This window comes from Glycine max, chromosome 4, assembly GCF_000004515.6.
Source record: "Glycine max cultivar Williams 82 chromosome 4, Glycine_max_v4.0, whole genome shotgun sequence".
In the NCBI taxonomy this organism is placed as follows: Eukaryota; Viridiplantae; Streptophyta; class Magnoliopsida; order Fabales; family Fabaceae; genus Glycine; species Glycine max.
The window spans coordinates 48948781-48971728 of record NC_016091.4 but is presented as its reverse complement, the minus strand read 5'-3'; the positions used below and the strand labels follow the sequence as shown (position 1 = coordinate 48971728).

The 22948-nt window shown below is 32.1% G+C and overlaps 3 protein-coding genes across 7 annotated transcripts; 2 read left to right on the top strand and 1 right to left on the bottom strand.

Moving 5' to 3' along the window:
* Window positions 1–20: 20 nt before the first annotated feature.
* Window positions 21–2456, bottom strand: LOC100800980 (Yippee family putative zinc-binding protein). Of its 2 annotated transcripts, XM_006578825.4 has the most exons (4): window positions 2352–2456; window positions 1789–1818; window positions 1549–1677; window positions 54–325 (listed from the first exon to the last, which is right to left on the bottom strand). In XM_006578825.4, the coding sequence occupies exons 3-4, from the start codon at window positions 1639–1641 to the stop codon at window positions 98–100; spliced, it is 321 nt and encodes a 106-aa protein (XP_006578888.1). In that variant the 5' UTR covers window positions 1642–1677; window positions 1789–1818; window positions 2352–2456; the 3' UTR covers window positions 54–97. The 2 variants fall into 2 exon arrangements, with proteins under 2 accessions (NP_001385607.1, XP_006578888.1); NM_001398678.1 differs by lacking the exon at window positions 2352–2456 and having other exon boundaries at window positions 21–325; window positions 1789–1908.
* A 3770-nt stretch (window positions 2457–6226) lies between these two features.
* Window positions 6227–13681, top strand: LOC100800440 (RNA recognition motif-containing protein). Of its 3 annotated transcripts, none has more exons than XM_006577761.4 (7): window positions 6227–6493; window positions 7919–8040; window positions 8490–8727; window positions 8962–9023; window positions 9289–9370; window positions 10653–10772; window positions 10854–11093. In XM_006577761.4, the coding sequence occupies exons 1-6, from the start codon at window positions 6409–6411 to the stop codon at window positions 10754–10756; spliced, it is 693 nt and encodes a 230-aa protein (XP_006577824.1). In that variant the 5' UTR covers window positions 6227–6408; the 3' UTR covers window positions 10757–10772; window positions 10854–11093. The 3 variants fall into 3 exon arrangements, with proteins under 3 accessions (XP_006577824.1, XP_006577823.1, NP_001242627.2); NM_001255698.3 differs by having other exon boundaries at window positions 6286–6493; window positions 10892–11237; XM_006577760.4 differs by lacking the exons at window positions 10653–10772; window positions 10854–11093 and adding an exon at window positions 12914–13681.
* A 3699-nt stretch (window positions 13682–17380) lies between these two features.
* Window positions 17381–22125, top strand: LOC100806644 (oligopeptide transporter 9). 2 transcript variants are annotated; one of them, XM_014774933.2, is made up of 7 exons: window positions 17502–17790; window positions 17891–18139; window positions 19140–19237; window positions 19317–19886; window positions 20527–20785; window positions 20885–21067; window positions 21182–22125. In XM_014774933.2, the coding sequence occupies exons 2-7, from the start codon at window positions 18083–18085 to the stop codon at window positions 21794–21796; spliced, it is 1782 nt and encodes a 593-aa protein (XP_014630419.1). In that variant the 5' UTR covers window positions 17502–17790; window positions 17891–18082; the 3' UTR covers window positions 21797–22125. The 2 variants fall into 2 exon arrangements, with proteins under 2 accessions (XP_003522539.1, XP_014630419.1); XM_003522491.5 differs by having other exon boundaries at window positions 17381–18139.
* Window positions 22126–22948: the final 823 nt, after the last annotated feature.

Sequence of the window (22948 nt, the reverse complement as noted above, 5' to 3'; positions counted from 1 at the left end):
TTGCTCGGCAGGTGCGCTGCTACAAGATGACAATCACAAAACATGAACGAACCAACACGAAGAGCGGAATGAATAGAATGGGGAGCAGAAAGGAATGCTACCAGTTCTCCTTAACAATTTTTGACTTTTCAAGTATGAACTTTCCTTCCTTGTACTTCTGGGATGCTTCATAAGCTCTTTCATACTTCCAACCCAACACTTCACGGCAATCGCCACAATAAACATCAGCAACAGTATGGAGGCCAGTCAAGAGATGCCTGTCTTCTTTTGGCCCCGTGACAATATTCATTGCATGGGAAAACAGAAAGGCTCGGCCGTTTCTTCCCTAGTTATAAAATTTATGACAATAATATAAGAAAATGATGTGGGAAAGCTTTTGTAGGGGATAAAATCATAAAACCAAAGTGCGAGTTTAAATACCAAGAATAACAACCAAAAGCCTTAGTTAGAGAATTTGAAAAAGTTCAAATGAGAAAACAAAGATCCCTTGGGAATATTTTCATATAGGAAACATGTAATAACGAATGAACAAAACAAGGCATATTGGCAACTTTGCAATACTTGGCTGTTATGTTGGTAAAACTATTTAAAGAGAGATGTAAAGGGTTGAAATCAAAATCTTCTACTTTCCTCAACAATATCCCATCTTTTTAACACTGCCATTGTGTTCCCACCACATTTGACATGCAATTTTCAACCAAAAGCATCCTCAATATGCAGATAACCATACATTGTTAGTAAACATGTCTTCAGAACTCACTTATTTACAACCTAAATTGCCAGTCCTGCCATCAGTCTCACTCTACCAAAGTATCACAAACTATCTGGTATAAGCCACTACTCATTTTAAGTTGGGAATTATATTTAGTCCACTAAGCTTGTAACCATTACATTAAAGTTAGACAACCCATAATGCATTAAAAATTCATCAGTCCATAATAGTAATATATACCAGTAAAGACTAAATTCTTTTATCTCCTATAAAAAAAAAGAATAAGGAATGATCGAAATTTGAACCTAAGATCTAAATTAAAAAACAATTCTTTTTCAAATTTGAACATATGGTCTGAAGTCAATTCATCGTGGTCCATAATAATACTAAGAAAATATACATGTATGGATTTAGAAGTGAGTTTTAGTCTCATTCTTGATTGAACCACATATTTCCTGTACTTCATCTCAATTGCAAAACAAGAGCTTGAGTTTCTTTCCTCTCCTGAAATCGCCCTAGAATTTCTCCATTTTACCTTTCTACATCATAAACCATTGTAATAGTAATGGCGCCCAGAAATCGTTAAATTCAGCAACCACTTTAACCTTTGAATAACTGCAGGAGGATTAGGAGGTGGAAGGTAAAAGGGTAATCGGCAGTTGCAGATGGAGATTTTTCAATAGGCAACAAACCATCATATATTACATAAGAAGCCAGGGGTAAAAATTCACATAGTTTGCACATAAAATGTAAGAATAATAAAACATTGGGGGAAAAAGTTTGGTCTCCAAAATCACCCAGAAAAGTAAAAATACAGAGAGAGAAAGATGGTTTACATGAAAAGCCTTGGAAATAATATCATCATGGAGTGAGACATGGTTTCTACAATTAGAGCAGCTGTACAAGCGAGGCCCTATCAGTTCCGCCATGAATTTGGTCAAACAAATTTCAGATTAAACACCTCACTGCTCCAAATAAACCAAATACCAGTTACCCAATAGAGCAAGAAATTCGATTATAAATGAATGAAATGAAAAAAAAAGGGGCAGAGGAAAAAAGTGATGAAATTTCTTTACCTACAGCAAGCTCAATGATGACCCGAAAGTCTGCAACAATAAGATAAGAAGAAATATATGGCGTTAGTTAGCGTGCAAGAGTAGGCTTGATCACAAAAATATGAATGAAGATTCCCCATTAGGGGCATGAAAAAAAAATACACTATATATGGTCATCAGATAAAGACAGAATATGAGTTAAAAAACGCCAAAACTATATGCACAGTCTATCATCCATCATAAATATCTTTACATTAATAAACAAACAATTGAAATAAATTACTGCAACAGAATCCATCATAAATTAATGCTGGTTTATTGTAAATTTCTTGAAATCTGTTGTCTTCGACTTTTACCAATAAAAAATAACTGGTTGTTGAGGATCTGAACTGTAAAAAAGCCTAATTTTCATTTTTCTGAAGAAAGTTAAGAAAAAAAGGCAGATTAGATTGTTTGTAGTTATTTGTTGTATATTATTAGTTAAGCTAATGAATGACATGCATAAGAAAGCGTTAAGTGGTGAATATAATAGGAGATGGCGCAAGTTGGGATGGGTTTCTTGGATGATTCACTATTTCACTCACCATGAGAGTCTGAGTGTGGCTTCAATGGTTGAAAGTAGAGATCAGATGATAATATATTTGTCTTTTTTTTTTTTTATAACTTTTTAGTTTGGAGTGATCAATTTTATTTTATCTTTTGTAGGGTTACTTTTGTTTTGGGGGTGATGACAGTTCCACGCTCGAACCAGAACCAGCATGTAGCAACGTGGGCGATTTCTATTCTAGGGACGATGTTATATAATCGAGTAAAAGACTCCATTCATATCTTTAAATTACTCCGTTTCATGATTCTTTAATCTTTATAATTTAAAAATAATTTTTTTAGTTCATATAATTTATATTTTAACTTTTTTTTTATAGTTTTTATCATTTAAAAAATAATTTTTTTAGTTTTATAATTTCATAATTTTTACTTTTTTAATCTCAAATTAAAAAAAAATTAAACTATAAATTATAAAAATAAAAAAAATACTTTTTAAAGTATAAGAATATAAATTATAAAAACTAAAAAGATAAGAATTATAAAATTATAAAAAATAAATGAATAATTTAATTTAATATCTTTTATTTTCTTTTATCCTTCTTTTGTTATTATTATATTATAATTTTTATCATATTTATATTTTTTTTGTAACATTTTGCTCTCTAGTTTACAAAGGTAGGCGAAACCAAGCGGTGGAATCTCGGTGTAGGGTGTAGAACACTAGTGATTCTTTAACACATGAAACAAGACAACCACTTTTTATTATTGCATTTGATCAAGTGAAAAATATATGAAGGTTCTGGCTAAGTTAGTTTTTCAGAGAGAGTTATTTTAAACTCTTATATTTGTCTTTATTGTAAAATTTAAGATAGTTAATAACTACATATAATTTGTTAAATAAGTTCTAATTAAATACAATTTCCTAATCAAGTATTAATTTCTTAATATATGAAATGCTAATCAAACAATGATTTTTTTTTATCTAGACTACATGTATCTCTAAAAAAATTCATATGTCCCCGAATGTTATTTTTATGAAGGACAAAAAATGATGATTTTATATTTTGAAAATATGAAAAAAATAAAAGGAGAAAAATCAAAATTATTCATTTTAGAGGACCAAAATAGTGATTTCAAATTTAGAGGATAAAAAAACTTACATGATTAAAATAAAAAAAAAAATCGATCATTTTATAAAATTAAAAATGTATTTAAGTCTTTTTATGCTTGTTTAAAAATTTCACACAATATTAATTATGCTTAATAATTACTAACATATTAAGTTTTATGAAATATTAAATTGTTTGTTCGTACACATCAATAAAACCTTTTATTGTTTATTTTACCGTGCAATTTAAGTTACAGTTGAATTCACAGTTAAACCTTAAACTATAAATCACAAAACCGACAATGCTATTATTTTATTAATATCGTGTCTTATAAATACCGCAAATCAAATCAATTAAAAAAAACGTGTTACACTCTATGTAAGACATGGAAAGATAGGAGCTTTGAAAATGTCATCCATATCCACATCATTCAAAAAAAAACTTTACCTTTTTTTTTTTAATTTCTACCAAGGACAATTTTTGAGGAGAAAAGTTTATTATTGTTTGTTAAGCAACATATTATATAAAGCATTTATAATTTTGGCATCTAATACACGACTAGTATATACGGTCAATAAACCTGTTAAGTAAACATTTGATACTTTTTTCTTGACAGTGTGTCTTTTAGATCATGAACATCTCTTTCTTGAATGTTTTTTCATGCCTCGTAAGCTTGTATACCTATTTCCTATCTGATTTCACAACTCAGTTGCCTCAATAGAAACCTGCAACAGTGAAAAGGAACAGTGAAAAGTTCTGTCTTGTTCAATTCCTACAATGATGTTTGTAGCATTTTGTTTTAATTTAAACAAGAGTCAACTTTTACTTTTTATAATAGTTGAACAGAACACACATCTATAAGTTTTAAATGTTTTCACAAATTAGAAATGGACCTTAATTAAAAATTATAACTTAATATGAAAATCCTAAGAATAGTACTAAATTACCAAAAAATTAATATAAATTATACTACTTATAACTATTATATTACATTTATTTATTGAAATAATAAGTGAATATTTTAACATAATTTAAAAATAAATTAATTCAACAAAAATATAAAAAAAGGTATCAAATAAAATAATTATTTTTAAAAGGGAAAAGATGTAGGCCCAATTTTCGCCATGATTTTAAAAAATAAAAAAATTGCACCATACATATTTTTTTTAGATCGGGCTGGGTTTGTAATAAAAAGCAAGAATACAACAGGAAAGAGGGTATAATTTCTTTAAAGTAAACGTGTAAGGTGGAAAAGCAAGATTTTTTTCTATTGTTGATTTAAATATAATTATGAGGAAATTTAATTAAAATTAACTTTTTCTTTAGTAATTTAGGACAATTTAAAACTATTTATTAAATGATGCAAACAAAAATTATTTACTAGTTTGAGATAATTTATTTACATGTCAACATCTTCATGAATCTCCTTTCGCCTCTTACACTGCATATGTAAAACTTACGAAACACATTTAACAAATTAGGGATATGTTTCACATTTGCATGGTGGGATAGGAAATTTAAAAGGAAAAGAAAAGTTGCACATGATGCAGAGCTTGGTTGAGCACACTAATAATGACAAACCAATCGTTATTTACTAAAATTTAAATTGTACAGTGATTAGTATTTTAATATATAAAACTTATGAGAACAAAACCATCAAGAAAATTATAATCAATAGTTTGGTGTGTTAAAAGTATATAAATCAATATTTGAATAAGTAAAATGTACAAGGACGGATATTTCCTCTGTATTGGCTAGTATCACCATTAGTATACTATTAAACCAAGTGCATGTTTCACTTCAAAATATTTATCATGTGTTTTTTATAGGCAAATAAAAAAATTATTAGTTTCTTAAAAGAGCACAAGTTGTACCCCTACAGGAATGCAGTACACAAAAAATACATCCAAAGTCTTACACATTCCTCCAAATAGGCTGATAAAATATATCCAATACAAAATATTTATCATGTAATTTTATTTTGTACTACACTTATGAAAATATTAAAATACTTTTAATTTGAAGAAAGCATAAGTACGTTCGATGAAATTACTCTTCAATTTATAACCTGTTGGGTAGCATGCAAATAGGAGCAAGAGTGAAAATAAAGTTGATTGTTTGATTAATGAAATAAGAGTCGGAATAAGGTAAAGCTTACTAGTGTTTTTTTCACTCTACTTTTTTACAAATTTTTATTCTTCTCTCTATCTATTTTCTTAAATTTAATTTTTATTTCTTTATATTTAATTTCATTTTCTCTTTAACTAAACACATATATTCATTTACTTTATTTTCCTTTGTACCAAAGGCCTCTTAATATCTTTTCACATTTCATTCAATACAAGTATACTTTTTTTTACTGCATTCAATACAAGTACTGTAAATGAAAGAAAAATGTTACATCTAAAGCAATTCATACAATAGTATGTCTAAATTGACCCCACACCGTATTAGAGATTACAATTGGATCAAATAAATCAAATTGTATGAATTTTAAAAATAAAGTGTCTAAATGATATTTTAGAACTTAATATTGGTACAAAATCATCTTATTTTAATTTTCGTTAAAGACAGTAGATATACATACATAAATTAAATATTGTTCTTTTAACATAATTTATTTTATAATCAAGAATTCTGATATTTAAAACCCGAATCATCTTTAGTTAAAAAAACAAAAGTGATTATCAATTGTGTAAAAAAAAAAAAACATGTTAGTTGAGACCGTTCTAAAAATTAAGAGGTCAAATTAAATAAAATTGAACATATGAAATAATAATAATGGAACATAATAAATAATTATGCCTTAAAAGACAGAAAAGGAAGGGGAATAACTGCGTAAGGTGTAGAGGGAGACAAAATTGAAAATCAAGATTGGTTGAGCAGAGAGAGACTTTGAAGTTGTTTCGTGTCGTGTGGCGTTTCTGGGAATTAAGTGCTTTTCTTCTGCAACCACAGTCTCATTCATCAATCAATCGGCATCCTCATGTCTGACGCTTATTGGAGATACGCCGCCGAATCCCGGCAGGCCCCCTCTTCCATCGCCGGCAAGCGCTCTCGTTCCGACTACGGTATATGCCTTCCCTTCATTTTAGTTAGGGTTTTCATCTCCCCCTCACAATTTACTTTTCTATTCCGGAACTCCTCCCTCGCTAGCTTATTATATTCACTCTCCAAATCTCGATTCAAAGCTTTTACTCATCTTTCTCCCTTCCAATTTGAATTCTGCCTGAGAATTAGTTTTCTCGCACGACACGTCAAACACAAGGCTTGTTCCTTTTTCTGTTGGATAGATTGTATGCCACGTGTCTTCGAAAATTCTAATTGTGCGCTGAACCAAAGTTTGTTTTATAACGTACACACTTCCATTATTAATGAATAATTCTGTGTTCCTGTTTGTCTAAGTGCCTAATTGTTTGTTGCTATGGGATTCTGCCGAGGTTTATGCTAGTACAAGCTTATCTGTATGCCTTTTAGACTGGGTAGCCCATTTTTGGATGTTCCGTGTGATGCTCAATTTTATGATTTTTTTTTTTTTTATCGGCAAATGTTAGATTGTTAGTTTTTGATAGAAATGTCAGTGGAGGATTCGAACCTGCAACCTCTCCCCCCTCCTCCCTTAAGCCCCCCTTCCCAACCGACCAACCTTATATCTCCGCTCAATTTTATGATGTTCTTTTCTTGTGCAGGCTTTACTTTTATCAAAATCATGGTTTCAAAGTTCAAAGCATTACAATCTTGTTTTTCACTTCTTCTTTTTTTACCCATTCCTTAATTTTAACAGCATTCGTTGGGAGTCTTGTTTGCATTTTATGTGGCTTTAAAGCTAGCCCTATCTGTTTTATCAATTGAAATCTAACTATAGAATGACATTATCAGGCAATCGAATAAATATATAGTGTGACATCTTTATAAGGAATATTTCGGTGCCATATGCCATTATCCATACACGGTAGTCTATAAGTTTTAAGTGCACAAGACACATTGCCACCATGAATGTTTCAACATATTATAATTGAAACCACCACAAGACAAACTGCAAACCGATTGAGGTGCTGAAATTGTTGGTTATCACAATCATTTTATCAAATATGAATGCAGTGGACTTAAAACTAGAAATAGACTGCTGGGTGCAGGGCATGAAAAGGGATGATGCCCCCTTGCTATTTTTTCAAGAGTTTTTGGAAAGGATGTTTTCATTTTATTTACAAAACTTGCCACCATGTGCTTCCCTAAGCCTGGATTTGGGGTCCATGATCTTACTCTTTTTGGTAGGTCTGTCTAATTTGCTGGTGAATCTAACTCATTCAAGGATATATAATTTTCAATAACAAAGCCATTCTGTTTCAAATTCATAGTCTTAATGTTAGGCTTATATTTTGATATACTAATTTTCCTCTTCTTTGTTTCATAATCCTCATTAAAATGATTCTTTGCTACCTTGTTATTACCATCTTTACATTCTCATTAATTTAAAGTATTGTTTAATTTTGAAGATGTTTCTGGCGTTCACGACTTGCCCGGTTACTTTCCCCATGACGATGATAGAGGAGGGCTCCGAGTAATTAGAGATACTGAATCCCTTGATGCATCTTATGAGCGTTACCTCCGTAGTGCGGTATTAGCTATTTTTTGGTTCTTATTGGCATGTTGGATTTGTAGGTAACTAGGATGTATTTACTTGTGCGTGTTTAGGATACGTTTGAGATCTGGCTGCGTTGATTTTTAATGCTTAAACTGATAGATAAAAAACAAATAAATTATGTTTCAGCTCCAAATTTCTCATGGGGAGATTTGGAGGGAATAGGGGGAAAATTAAAAGTTTTTTTTCTTAGATACATTTTTAGGATGAATAATATATTGTTGTGTTGTGTCCTACTTTAATCTAAGGATCCCAAAATTGTGAAGTCTACCATGTTCTAATATCCTATCCAGTTACACTGCAAGTGATGGAATAATTTATTTCACTGGGTTGCACATCTTATTTAGTCTGGTTTTATCACAAGATGCATCTGGTGTGTCAAATAGACCCATATGTTTAAGGATGAAAATTTGTATATTTTTCAGCAAGTTTCATCATATGGTTCGGGACAGTCTACTAGAACCATTAGTGGGAGAATTCCCAATCGTGCTATTGATGATTCACATGTTGCAAATATTGGGGGAATAGACAGAGGAACAAATGCAAAAGACAAAATGCTGGGATTAAGTAGTGGAAGGACTGACCATTCTCTTCCACCTGATGCTACCAGTACACTGTTTGTGGAGGGCTTGCCTCCCAACTGTACAAGACGGGAAGTAGCTCGTATCCTTTCATCTGTCATCTGGTTCCTCTTAGTTTAATGATTTTCATCGGGATTTAAATATTTTAAATTGAGATGTGTAAAGTGAGAAATCTACCGTTGATTTGAAATAAAGCATTTTGTAAACATAACCCACTTTAAAACCACAGTAGATAGGCTCTCATTTTACACATCTCACTTTAGGGTAGTCAAATCCTTTTCATTGTAGCTTTGTCCTCCTTAACTTGGAGGTGCAGATATTTTTCGACCTTTTGTTGGCTACAAAGAAGTCAGACTTGTTAGCAAGGAATCGAGACAAGTAAGTGTATGTTTAGACTTAGGATTAAAGTTTGAAAAAACAACAGAAGTCTTGCTTTTACAAAACTGAGTTTCCAAGCAAAATTTTACCGTGCAAACATACTTTTGAGGATAATCAAACATGTCAAGAAACTGACTTTACTCTCCAAAAGTATGTTCTGCACGCAAAAGTACTTTTTGGACGATTAACCAAACATGTCCTGAGTTTAATTAAAAAGGAAAAAAAATGTTTAAATTGATGGACTTTTGACTTGGATTTCGTGCAGCCTGGGGGTGATCCACTAGTACTTTGTTTTGTCGATTTTTTGAGTCCTGCTCATGCAGCAACTGCCATGGAAGCATTGCAGGGTAAGGTCTCCTATTCTTTTATGCTTGAAATGACATCCTCATGTATGTCTTGGAAAATCCTGTGTTCCTTGTCTTTATTCCCTTAAGTGTGATGAATATAGGGAAATTGCTATAGAACTATTTTTGCAATGTCGCGAACATTCAGTTGGCAAGAACAATCTGTATATTTGACTTTTTTATTATTTTGCATTCCTCAATGTCCATGCCTCGAGTGTCGGCTGCTCCCAGATAGTATATTCAGGATTGGTTTTGGGTAAGAGATAAAACACGTAATCTGATGAGGTAGGGCTGGGTTTAGGATGTGAGTGCTGCCTGAAACATGCTCAGTGGTAAATGGATTAAGGATTTATTGCAAGGGCATTAAGTAAGCATCTGTATAAGAGTGTGGAATACTAGAGTAGAGTACTACTTAGTGGTGTTCGGGATAACTAAAAAGCAGCATTTATTTAACCCTATGCTATATATTTCTTATCTACCACACTTTTTATGGGGGGATGGAGCTGGTTTGGCTCTGATGAAAATGATACTCAAGCTTGGAAAGGTAACAGATTGCTTTATGTAAATGTCATTATAATGAATTTTATCCACTCCTCACCATCTTTGTCATGCTCAATGATAAAGCTGACACCCATATTTTATCATTTCTGGTTGAAAGATTGAGGGCCCTAGATTATGAATACCATCCATTTTGACATTTCCATGTTATGGAGGCAGTCTTCTTCCTAGTTTTGAGGAATTCATCTTGGTTGCGTGGAATATTGATGGCTAAGGACCTGTTTGATGAAATATGCTCTCTTGGTTTAGGAGAATTACTACATTCATTTGTTCTTCCATCTACCCAGCACTGTAGGATCGTGAGTTTACAACAACAACAACGCCTTATCCCACTTGTAGGATCGTGAGTTGCATGTAACAATTTTTTTTGTTCTGCTGCATAGATACTTAAACTAGAGTAGGATATATGCGTGAAATATTCTACGTTTCATTGAATGCCCAACGGCAGAGACAGTCCAACGATGAAGACTCACTGAAGATTACTCACCCTTCCTTCTCTTCCATATTTTAAGTAGCTAGTTTGACCCTTTTGGTAAGAGTGAGGAACACATTTTCACCTATCTTGGATATTGGTTTGGACGTTTTTAGATGCATTTCAGGTTTGTTATGTCCTAAGCTGAGGTAAGATATAACACGTCTTATATCATCTTCCTGTTGACACCCTATTCCGCCATTCAGAACGTTGCTAGAGTTGTTCAGCGTAAAACAATGAACGTTAATTTTGCAGGTTACAAATTTGATGAGCTTGACCGCAACTCTGTCAATTTAAGGTTTCAATTTGCTCGCTATCCTGGTGCAAGGTCAGGTGGCGTGCATCGTGGCAAGCGTTGAATTATGCACTCTACAGGTGATTAATGCTATTATTACGATACGCTCACGCCGTTATTAATGGTAGTTGGGTGCTGAATAAAAGCTTCAATATAAACAGTTAATCGTGCTGAATCGTGAAACGGCAATTCCATGTAGGATTCACTCACGTTGGCGAGGTTATGATTTTGAGAGGCAAGTGACCAGTGTTGCAGTCGAGAATTACAGTTTCTTTCATTAGGACCAAGTCGAACTTTGTGGTATTCCTGTGGGGAGTGCTCGCTAGAGATTCAGATTGTGCATGTTTGAGAAATTTGTCTAATTTATTTAGGATAAATTATATTGTCTTGTTCGAAACAAATTATTTTTCGAAGGTGTTCAAAGCTCTTTAGAATATATATCTAATAATAAGAAGCATGTTCTCCATGCATGTTTCTAATTTAAAGTGAACCTTTTAGATATTAAATGTTGTTAATAGTTAATTTTACTAGATTACTATAATTAGACAAATATTGGTGCACTCATTCTTGCTTTGTCCCAAAACTATCTTACCTGCATTTTTTGCCCTCATTACTTATTTTTCAGCTTAACATGGTTTTTTTTAGTTTATAGTTTTAATACGAAAGGAAGTATATTTGATTTTCTAATTAATATCTTTCATTTTACAACGAATTTTAGCCATTTGTCAAAGCATGATTCTCATATTATAGTATATGGCTTTTGGTTCGTAGATTTGTTTTTTGAGTTGTTAGTGTTGGGTTTATGCATATGATTATTTGGTGGGTTGCGTTTCTGGAACATGAAGTATCAGAAGTAACCAAGGTTAGCCCGATCTTTGATTAGAAACCTGATAGTAATGACCTGCTAATCATAGCAGATTAGTAATGAGAATAATATGATCTGAACGGTTAGTTATTACATGTATTTAATTTATTGTGTGTCCACTCCAAGTTATCCTGTCAATTTGAAGTGGATGTGGCCTGTGCCATGTGTGAAGGCATTTCTCTTTGAATTTCATCGTTGTTGGTTTTAGTCATTAATATGGTTAGATGTCACTTGTGCCTATTTTCACTTGCACTAAAGCAACTGTTCATATTGAGCACTGCCTAAAGCTTTCCCATCAATGACACTAAGGTTTCCTAGTTGTGGCCTTCAGAGGAGAAAAAAAGTCCCGGATTTTGGATTGGACTGAGTTTTGTTTTTGGTCGTATGTTGGGTTTACTCCTGTTACATGCCACGGTTGCTAGTGCTGCTTTAAAGGAAGCAAATAGAATAGAAACTTAACCCATTTAGTGAATAAAATGGCTCCCACGGTTTCGTTTTTGTTGGATGAAAAATTTGCGATTCCTATTATTGATCTTGTCTTCCGATATTTTCAATGAGAAACGCTACAGATGTTGAAGGTGAGTGTTGCACAAGAGAGAAGTGTGGCCAACTAGGGTTTTCTGAAGTTCTGAAAAGGAAAAAGGGGTTGATATAATTTGGTTCCCCAACCCCTCCTCTCAAACGACTCAAATTCGAAAGGAAAAATAAAGTGAAATGAGATTTTCCAAATGCCTCATTTTAGCATTGCTAGAATTGCTATCTTTCAGCGACTGCTATTGCGACGGCAGCTATTCGAAAGCACTACCATGCAAACTTTGTAGCGGCCAGATTGTTGCTCTATTTTGCTGTGTTACTAAAGCGAGCTATTAATAGGGGTATTTTTTTTTTTCTACATTTTAATATATAATGATTAAAATCTTATCTTATTTTCATTTCACGTTTTGTATTTAAAAGCAAAAATAATACTAAATAACTAAGTTGTTTTTACATTTTTTTTTTGTAAAATCTTAAAAAGGGATAACAAGGTGAACACTGAACACTATAAGATTTATTGTTTCTAAAAAAATGATATATTGTCATTTTTATTAGTAAAATATGTAAACTGACAATAAAAACTAAACAACAAATAAGATTTCATCTTGTTTTCATGTGTCCTTGCCATGCCAAAACACCTACCTAGAGTACAGAATGGCTAGTTGGCAAAGGGTGTATATTGCTATGTTTTCATGCTGCTCCGGAAGTAACTGGCAAGAGGTTTTATGGAATTTCTATTGCTTGTAGTTGCTGACAGTCTTTGAGAATAAGAGTCCTATGTTTTTGCAGTCTCTGTGACATGGAATGAATTGTTGTTGACAGGAAATTGGCATTTGGCAGTTAGTTGCAAGTCATTCATGTTGAGCCACGTTTACCTGTTAGTAACAAGTTGCAGTTCCATAGTTTACACAACAAGAACATGCAATTGGTTGGTTAGTTGGTTATGGGTTATGCATAGCAAGAATAGGCATATGCATGATATTTGCTTGGAACAGCAACGAATGAGCGATATTTTATATTTCTTAGAGTGTGAATATTACTTACAATTATCATGTGCTCTATGATAATTATTATCGGCTTAATTATATTTTTAGTTTTTTATTTTTTTTTAAAAAAATACATTATTAGTTATTATGGGAAGTGATAAGGTAACGCTGCCAGCATTTGAGACGGTCCACTTTTAAGTGTCACATCACCACTTTCATGAATGTATAATTTCAATGATTAAAAATGTATTTTTTATATAAAAAAATAATGAATTAGAATAATTATTTTTTAATTTAAGGGACAAAACCAAATTTATCCTAAATTTTAGAAATTAAAAACATAATTAAGTCATTATTATTTATCGGATGCTCATTTGGAATAGTGATATATAATTTAGGAGAGGTAATGCTGATTTGGTCTCTTTTCTTTTGAACTCCCCATTCCTGTATGACTTCTTTTTAAGCTTCCAGCAATTGAAACTATAGATGATGGTTTGATGGCACGAAGGTGGGTGGATTGGCTCAGATTAACCTTTATTGCTACTTGATATTTTGGAAATTAAACATAAACTTGTGGAATTGATGGGATGGTATTTGATTAAAATAATTCTAAAATTTTCTTACATAACTCTTATTTATTAGCTAAAACTTATTGAATATTAAATTTTTTCAAGAAATTAAAGGTATTTATATTTTCTTTTAATATTTTGTTCATAAAGTATTATGAAGATTTGTAAGAAAATATAAAATTTTTACTTTTATTTGATTCTGATCATTTATTCATTTTATTAATAATATGATTGATGTAAGAACTACCAACATGGGTAATATGCATAATCATAATGCGTGTAAGAAAATAAAATAACCGCGAAGCATGTTCTTTTGGCAAAAAAGTTATCTTAGTTATGTTTTACGGGTAAATAATTCCAAGGAATAAGTATGTACTGTTCAGCTTATTTTTCCCTTGGATTTAATGTGGATGAGATTTAAAGTATTCCAATCTCCATAAGTAAAAATTACAAATAAATTTTTAAGAGATTAAATTGATGAGATTATACGCGTCTCGTATTAATTTGTTTTTATTTATTTGAGGAGATGTTAACCGCAGAATGTAACTTGTTACTTAAATAACTTATTTGTGGGTCTTGTCATATAAATTTTAACTTTTTACATAAAAATCTACTTTAATACTAAAATTATTAGAATAAGTGTTTAATTTAATTTTTCTCATTTTTTCTGTTGATTTTTTTTATAAGAAATGTCACATCAAATATTTTAACGACAATTTTTATTAAGCAATACATTTTATTTTTAAGCATAAACAACCATACGTTATAGATACTTTAAGAGTGAAACAAAGAGAAATTGTCTTAGAATAAATCATTTTGATTGCTAAATAATATGCACAAAAAGGCAGCTTAGGAAAATATTTCAAATTACAATTGAGCCTACTCACCAATATGTGCATAATGTGATCAACTTGAACAAATTAGACTTCCAATAAATGCTTACAAAGTGGCTGCTATTTAATTCTTATACAGAAAACCAGATGCAACCACCCCCGTGCCTACTATAATCAAATGGAAAGAGAAAAATGAAACCAACTTGCAACCCATGTGACTCGCCTACAATAATCAACATTCACACATCACACTCACTCAATATTGGAAGCTCCCAAATGCCAAGTCTTTTGTCAAACCAAGTGTTTCTAATCAATTTTTTTATGGCTCAATTTTAATTATAAGTTTATTGATTTTTATTAATAGGAGGACTTAAATTTATATTTTTTTAACCACTGAACCTATCTTATATTTTCTTAAATTTGTAACCATTTTATACCCGATCGGTTTCAGTGTTTAGTTTTTTTGGATGACATAAATTTTTGTTTTATCTTAAGAATGAATTAAAATCAAATAATATTTTTAGGGATGTGGAAAAGGAAAAAAAAACCATATATTTGGATTTAGCCACTTGCCAAATCCAATTCTACATGAACTTTACATATTGTAAATCATTCTCAGTATGTTCAGCTAGCAAATTAAATAAGGAGATTACTTGGTGCATGCTTACTTTATTGTTGCAGATGGAATTTTGGGGCAAAATGAGATTTACAAAAACTTTTGGATCTTTCTTTTTCTAAAACAGAATTTGTTGATTATTAAATTTATCTTATAATTCGTATACAATATTTTGAAGCTTCCCAACATTGTAACGAAAACTTGTTTTACACTCAATCACGTTGCCAAATTAAATGTCATTGATTTGAGAGTTTTGGGTAGGAGATACTACTAAGAATAAGCTAGAAGGTAGGTCCAGAGAGATTTATTCGCGTGGATAACCAATTATGAGATGATAAATGTGAATATTAATACAATAATTGTTTTAACGAATGTGTTGTCATAGTAATCCTTGTTTGCTGGACGGTCTATATTGTTAATTATGAGTAATTACTAATTAATTAGTGTCTTGATTGTTGGTGTTTAAGGAGTGAATTCAAACTCTGATCAACTCAAAAGATAAAATAAAAATTTCAAAATACTCTTAATAGAAATCAAAGTCTAAAATATTCATGTATTCTACTTGTTATTTATTAAATTTAGAGAAATGAGTAATAACTAAGATTTTTTTTATAAAAAATAATTAATACAGAAGCTAAATGAAACCTTTAATTTAACTCTATGAAGAAGAGAAAAGGTGAAAAAATAGTATGTTTAAGTGCAGAGGTCAAAGTTGTCGTATCTGTTGGTGTCAACTTCAGTAGTGGGAAAGTGGGAGATTGATTCACAATTTCACATCAATAGGGCGTGGCTTGAAGTGGACGTCCTTTTGAGTGTTTCCTTTTTCTTTTGATTTTACAACTTACTCTACACATTCCTATCATTAAAATATTTTTATAATAAACTTATATAATTTATTATAAAAGAAAAAATCAGATAAAATGGATAATGTAACAGGAATAAAATTATAAAATGGTATCTATATGATTAATATGATACTTCTCTTGCCTGGGTGGTAGGGTTGAGGTTAGTCCAGAAGTGGATGGTTTAATTTCCATTTTGCAATTATTAAGTTGGGTCTGGTCTACCAATGTTCTTTCGGTGCGGCTAGTTTTGCTTAGTCTTATTTCTTGTTCAACAATGCTTATCTTGAATTTGTGGGGGCATATAATGCCACATGATTTTAAAGAATTTACACAAAAACTAACTTTAATATTAAAATTCTTAGAGTGTAAGTATTTAACCTACGTCATATTAAATTTTGTAATTAAAAATTAATTTTTTTTATTAATGCGAATTAATTAAGCAACTCAATTAAGCATTACATTGTCTAATCATTTACTCTAGTGAAAAAATTTGAAAAAAATATTGCGTAACTTTAAACAACTCATCTAAACACTCGTATTTAATATGTTTTATGTGTTTTGTTTTTCGATTGAAAGTGTTATTTTAGTCTATTTGGAATAAATATTATTTATACAATTAAATTTAGAATAAATAAATATTTTTAAATTTAAAGTAGAAAACAAGAACATTATCAATATTTAATTAAGAGTGGGAAAATTGAGATTCATACTTCTCAAATTATGTATTTTAATTTATAATATAAGAATAAATTAATTGATATATTGTCAATTAAATTTTCTCTTTTGATAATTTTTTAATTAATTAAAATTAAATCACATTTTTAAAAATGATTTTAATTTATTTAGAGTATTTATGTACATAATTCAAATCAAGGTGTAAATTTCCACAATTTTGTCTTTACTCTTCATTGTTTTAATGATAAAGAGTAGTGCACAAGTAGTATATACTGTATTTCTTTATCTTTAATGTGTGTTTTGTAATTTTTGAAGTCACACTTATGTAGGGCAATTGTGTTTTAAAGACTGTCACGTTACATTTAGAATTTTGGAATTGCCTCTAAAATAGGATCATAGTGCTTGTATTGTATATTAATTTTACACACCGATTTATATACTTTATGAGAGAAAAAAAGACCAGAGATAGAAATATTAAATAAAATAAATAATGTATTTTTTTTTTTAAAAAAAATAGTTACAAAAATTTAGAACTTAATTTAAATACACTGATGATTAGCAAAATTGTTCAAATAGAGTTGGCTTATTGTCTGTGACAACAATTTTATTTAATAATCATACTTTTTTTTATGCATCAAGTATTTATTGACAAGTTATTAAGATTTATCTATAAGGAATTGATCAGTTTCAATATATATTTCTTTATAAGCATGTATCAAAAATTAAACTCAAGAAGAATAAAATTATTTGTGAATCATATTTGGTATTTAATAATGGTAATTTCTTATTTCAGTGAATAAAAATTTAAAGTTAATTATATCATTAATCAAAGTATTATGGATGCAGTAAAGAATACATACACAACTTAGGAATGATTGTGAATTTATGAGTCTTTTGGTGCCTACAAAGACTCCTCACCGTCTTGTATTGCATATACTATTTCATATCACGCTGTCACAAATTACATGTAGATGAGATTTGACTTTTAACACCTTCTTTGTGTTTCAGGAAAAAACATACTCTTCTACCATGGCTTCCACTTTTGAGGGTGGATCAGACTTAGAGAAAGAGAACAACAACATTGCTGAGAGTGAAGAAGAGTGTCCAGTGAAACAAGTTGAACTCACCGTCCCTAAAACAGATGACCCCACCATGCAGCTTCTAACGTTCAGAATGTGGGTTCTTGGGGTTCTTTCGTGCGTGTTATTGTCCTTTGTGAATCAGTTCTTTTGGTACAGAACACAGCCTTTGATTGTAACCTCAATTTCTGCACAGATTGCTGTTGTTCCTATTGGCCACTTCCTGGCAAGGACTCTGCCAACGCGTGTGTTCTTCAAGGATACAAGGTTTGAGTTCTCACTCAACCGTGGACCGTTCAATATCAAAGAGCATGTTCTGATAACCATCTTTGCAAATTCTGGTGCTGGAACTGTGTATGCTACTCATATTTTGAGTGCGGTGAAGCTCATGTATAAAAGAAGGCTCGATTTCCTCCCTGCCTTATTAGTCATGTTAACTACTCAGGTTCTCTTTCATCCATATTAACCCATGTCTCTGTACTCTGTCTCTTTCTCGTTTAGTTTATGCCTACACAACTTGTGCTTCAATAACTTTTATATTTATTGACTTGATGCAGACACACTCAGAATCCATAGGACATGAATCTATGCAATCTTATTAAAATTATGACAATTTTGGGAACATTTTTTTTATAACAAAAACATATTTACTTTGTGCTTCGAGTTAATTACAAGGTTCTTTAGGAATTTATAACCATATAATTATTGTAGTTTATTTTTTATTGGAGGGAGGTTGACACTGAAAAATTCCTTAGGAGCCCTGCCGTGTGAGAGAGGATGAAAAGGGGCAAATATATTGTGAGATTTGAATCCCCCACCTTTTTTCTAGAAGTTGTACCATAAAAAATGGAAAGCCTTTATCAGAAATCATTTACTTTTTACTAAGAGTCTTAACGAAGTTTGAAAGGTGTAGGTTTGTTTTACTTGGTCATATTACTTTCTTACAACTTTGCTCAAGGATCATCAGTCTAGATTATATGATTCTTGATATTTTCGCTAGATACAAATATTTGAAATTTTAATCAATATTATTATTCAGTCCTGTGACCTGTCCTAATAAATCTGCTGTTTCATCTTTGTCCAGGTATTATTTAGTAGAGCAATGATACTCCTACACCCCACTTTTGGGGTGTATAGATGGAAGAAAGAGAGATAGAGAGGAAAAATAAATAAAGGAAGAGATATAAATTGATAGATATGACAAATGATGTGATGTGAAATGAAGAGAAATTAGGGGTGTGTTTAGTATTTTCCTATTTAGTAAGGGATACTCAATAATGATTGTGATATTATTAATCCCAAGAGTATGTGGCAAAGATTGTTGCTATTAGCTAAAAATGCTATTTCTTTTTTTGTTATGGTATTAATTCTTGTAGTTAACTCATCTGAGAACTATACTTACTATAGGATATTGTCTCATGTGATGCTTTGTTATTCAATTTTAGGTGCTGGGGTTTGGTTGGGCAGGACTGTTCCGGAAATTTCTGGTTGAGCCAGGGGAAATGTGGTGGCCTTCTAATCTGGTCCAGGTTTCATTATTCAGGTAATTTCCATTTAACTAATGTATTAATCAGTAGTTTTTTTAAAGAATGCAACTATGCTGATCCAGTACATTGATGCAGTGCTCTACATGAGAAAAGCAAAAGGCCTAAAGGAGGCACAACACGTACCCAATTTTTCCTCCTTGCCTTGGTCTTGGGCTTGGCTTACTATGTGTTTCCTGGCTATCTGTTTTCAATGTTGACATCTTTCTCTTGGATGTGTTGGCTTGCCCCCAAGTCTATCCTAGTCCAACAACTAGGTTCTGGCTTGAGGGGTCTTGGAATTGCAGCATTTGGAATTGATTGGTCTACCATTTCTTCTTACCTCGGCAGTCCACTAGCTAGCCCCTGGTTTGCTACTGCTAACATTGCTGTTGGGTTTTTCCTTGTTATGTATGTGATGACACCAATTGCTTACTGGTCTAATGCCTATGAGGCCAAGACTTTTCCAATATTTTCAAGCAAGCTGTTCATGGGAAATGGTTCACTGTATGACATTTCGACTATTGTCAACTCTGAATTCCATCTCGATCGGCAAGCTTATTCAATCAACGGGCCTGTGCATCTCAGCACATTCTTTGCAATGACATATGGCCTTGGATTCGCAGCACTTTCGGCTACAGTTGTGCATGTTCTGCTCTTTCATGGAAGGTAGCCACTATGTAGATCATCTGATTTTATCATCAAAATTAAATGACACGTGCTAGGATGTTAGATATTACGCTTAATTACTTTGGTTTATTCGCTAACTTACATCCAATGTTTTAACAAAAATACTGGCATGACAGTGTAATAGAGTGTCACATTAGCATTTCGGTTAAATATTGGATGTCAAGTTAACAAATAGATAAAAGTTGTACAATTAAAATAGCGAGGATCAAGTTTATGAAAAAAAATAGAGGGATTGAATTTGTGAAATGATGATAATAGGAGAACCAAAAATGCAATTAAACCTATAAATTCAGAATGATTCAAGAGCTTCATAAATATTTATGAAACTCTCAAATCATTCTGAATTTCTTACATTAAACACCTTAAACTTCAAGCTTGTTTTTATCCAAAAACATGTTATATGTTCCCTTTACAGCAAAAACTTGTTCTGCTCATAACTGAATCTCCATATACTTGTTTTAATGAGTTCTGTTTGTAGTGAAGAGGAAAGTATAATTCAAGTATTACTTAATACGAAAGTCTGAACAATCTCCACACCCTATTCCAATTTTTATTTGCGAAAATATGTTGGGTCTTTCGAAACTTGAATTTCATAAACACTTACATATGCCTTGTGCAGGGAAATATTGATGCAAAGTAAAAGGGCCTTCGGAAACAGTAAAAAAATTGACATACACACAAGACTTATGAGAAGGTACAAATCAGTCCCCATGTGGTGGTTTTACATCATTCTAGCAGCGAACATAGCTCTTATTATATTTATTTGTGAGTACTACAACGAATCACTCCAGTTACCATGGTGGGGTGTATTGCTAGCTTGTGCAATTTCCATTTTCTTCACTCTTCCAATCGGTATAATAAATGCTACTACAAATCAGGTATCTTAACAATTCGATTACTGAGCTAGTGAGCTTGCTAATTTTACATTGGTGTTAAGGAGAAAATTCTCTAAGACCTCATCTCTTTTTTCTTAACAGCAACCCGGTTTAAACATCATAACAGAATACATAATTGGTTACATGTATCCAGAGCGCCCTGTGGCTAATATGTGCTTTAAGGTGTATGGCTACATCAGCATGGTTCAAGCACTGAGCTTTTTGCAAGACTTCAAACTTGGACATTATATGAAGATTCCACCAAGGACAATGTTCATGGCACAGGTAAGTTTTGATTCTTGTCATTTTAAATGTAAACTATATGAATTGCACATATTAGGAGTTCTTATTTAAAGAAACTACTAAATCTGGTTGCATATTGTCTTGCATTGTATGTAGGTGGTAGGAACAATCTTATCAGTATTTATATACACAATAACAGCATGGTGGTTGATGAGAACCATCCCTCACCTTTGTGATACTACCATGTTGGATCCTGATAGCCCTTGGACTTGCCCAATGGACAATGTGTTCTTTGATGCATCAGTTATATGGGGTCTTCTTGGACCGCGCAGAATCTTTGGAGACCTTGGTGAATATGCCAAAGTGAACTTGTTCTTCTTTGGTGGAGCTATTGCACCCTTTCTAGTTTGGCTTGCTCACAAGGCATTTCCAGGGCAAAGATGGATAACTCTAATTCACATGCCTGTGTTGTTGGGTGCAACATCAATGATGCCGCCTGCAACCGCCGTTAACTTCACTAGTTGGTTACTGGTTGGCTTTCTCTCAGGGTACGTTGCATATAGATATCGACAAGAATGGTGGAAGCGCTGCAATTATGTGTTGTCTGGTGGTCTTGATGCTGGAACTGCCTTTATGACAATCTTGCTGTTTCTTGCTTTGAACAATAACAACATTATGCTTAACTGGTGGGGGAATAACCCTGAAGGGTGCCCCTTGGCTACTTGTCCTACTGAAAAAGGCATTGTAGTTAAAGGTTGCCCAGTGCATTAATCATTCTAGGATGAGGAGTGCTAGCAATACACTTTGTAACACACCCTTTTCAACAATTCCAACCAATATCAGAGACTGCATCAAAAAGAGTGTGCTAGAAAATGTATTACTAATATTTCTCTACTAAGATCTCATTATTGGGCTACTTTAAGTTTGGTGGGTTAAAATTTATGGAAAAGTTATGTCTTCAGATAATTTCCTTTGCTATCTATCTGTATAGCAAATTGATCAAGGAAGGATAGAGGTCCCTTTAACGTGAGAAGCCATTCGCGTTACCTTCCAGGATTTAATTTTCGAAAGTGCTTAACATTTAAATACTTCAATAGTAATTGCAGCCAGTTTTCCGTTTCTATACTCTGTCAAGATCCTAGACAAACACGTCCCTATTCGCTACAAACAAAAAGAGAAAGCACAGTACACAAATGTGATCCTAAAGACAAAAAAGTCAAAGCTTTCCAACGAGCACCGAACCCTTAATCCACATGGAAACAAAAAATTGGCGATAATTGTGGTCCTCTAAATTGACGTCATTTCCTATCATTGAACAAACAAACAGTTGAATAAAACCATGGATGGCGCATTACCTTTCATCCACTTCCGACATTTTAAAATAAAGAATTTAATTGAATCTTTTAAAAATAAAACAACCAAATTAAACCTAATAAATAAATTAAGAGATTAAATTAAATCTTTTAAAAATAAGAAGATTAAATTAAACTAGATGACATCCTAATATCATAGAGTGTTACATGAAAAATGAAATAAATCGCCACTAACAAATATTCCACGCTATGTTAATCATTGATGTGAACCTGTTGCACTGGCCACCTTTGATGACGTGTAATTTTAACTCCATGTTGACATCCACGTAAGTAGATAGCAAGATCAAACGACATTGTAATTCAAGGCTCATTTGTGAATGACAAATTTTTTGGAGCACTGGTATGTAGATTTTAAAAAGAGGGACCAAAAAATTTACAAAACTCAGGGAAAATAAAGTATATTTAAACCTAATTATCGAACTATCAAAAGTGTAGGATGATAAAACTGTTTCTTCACTCTTGAACAACCATGGAAGATGATGTTTTTTCTAGACCGAGCCATGTAAGAAAACGCATGATTACAGTGAAAATGAATAAGAGGAAAATAAGA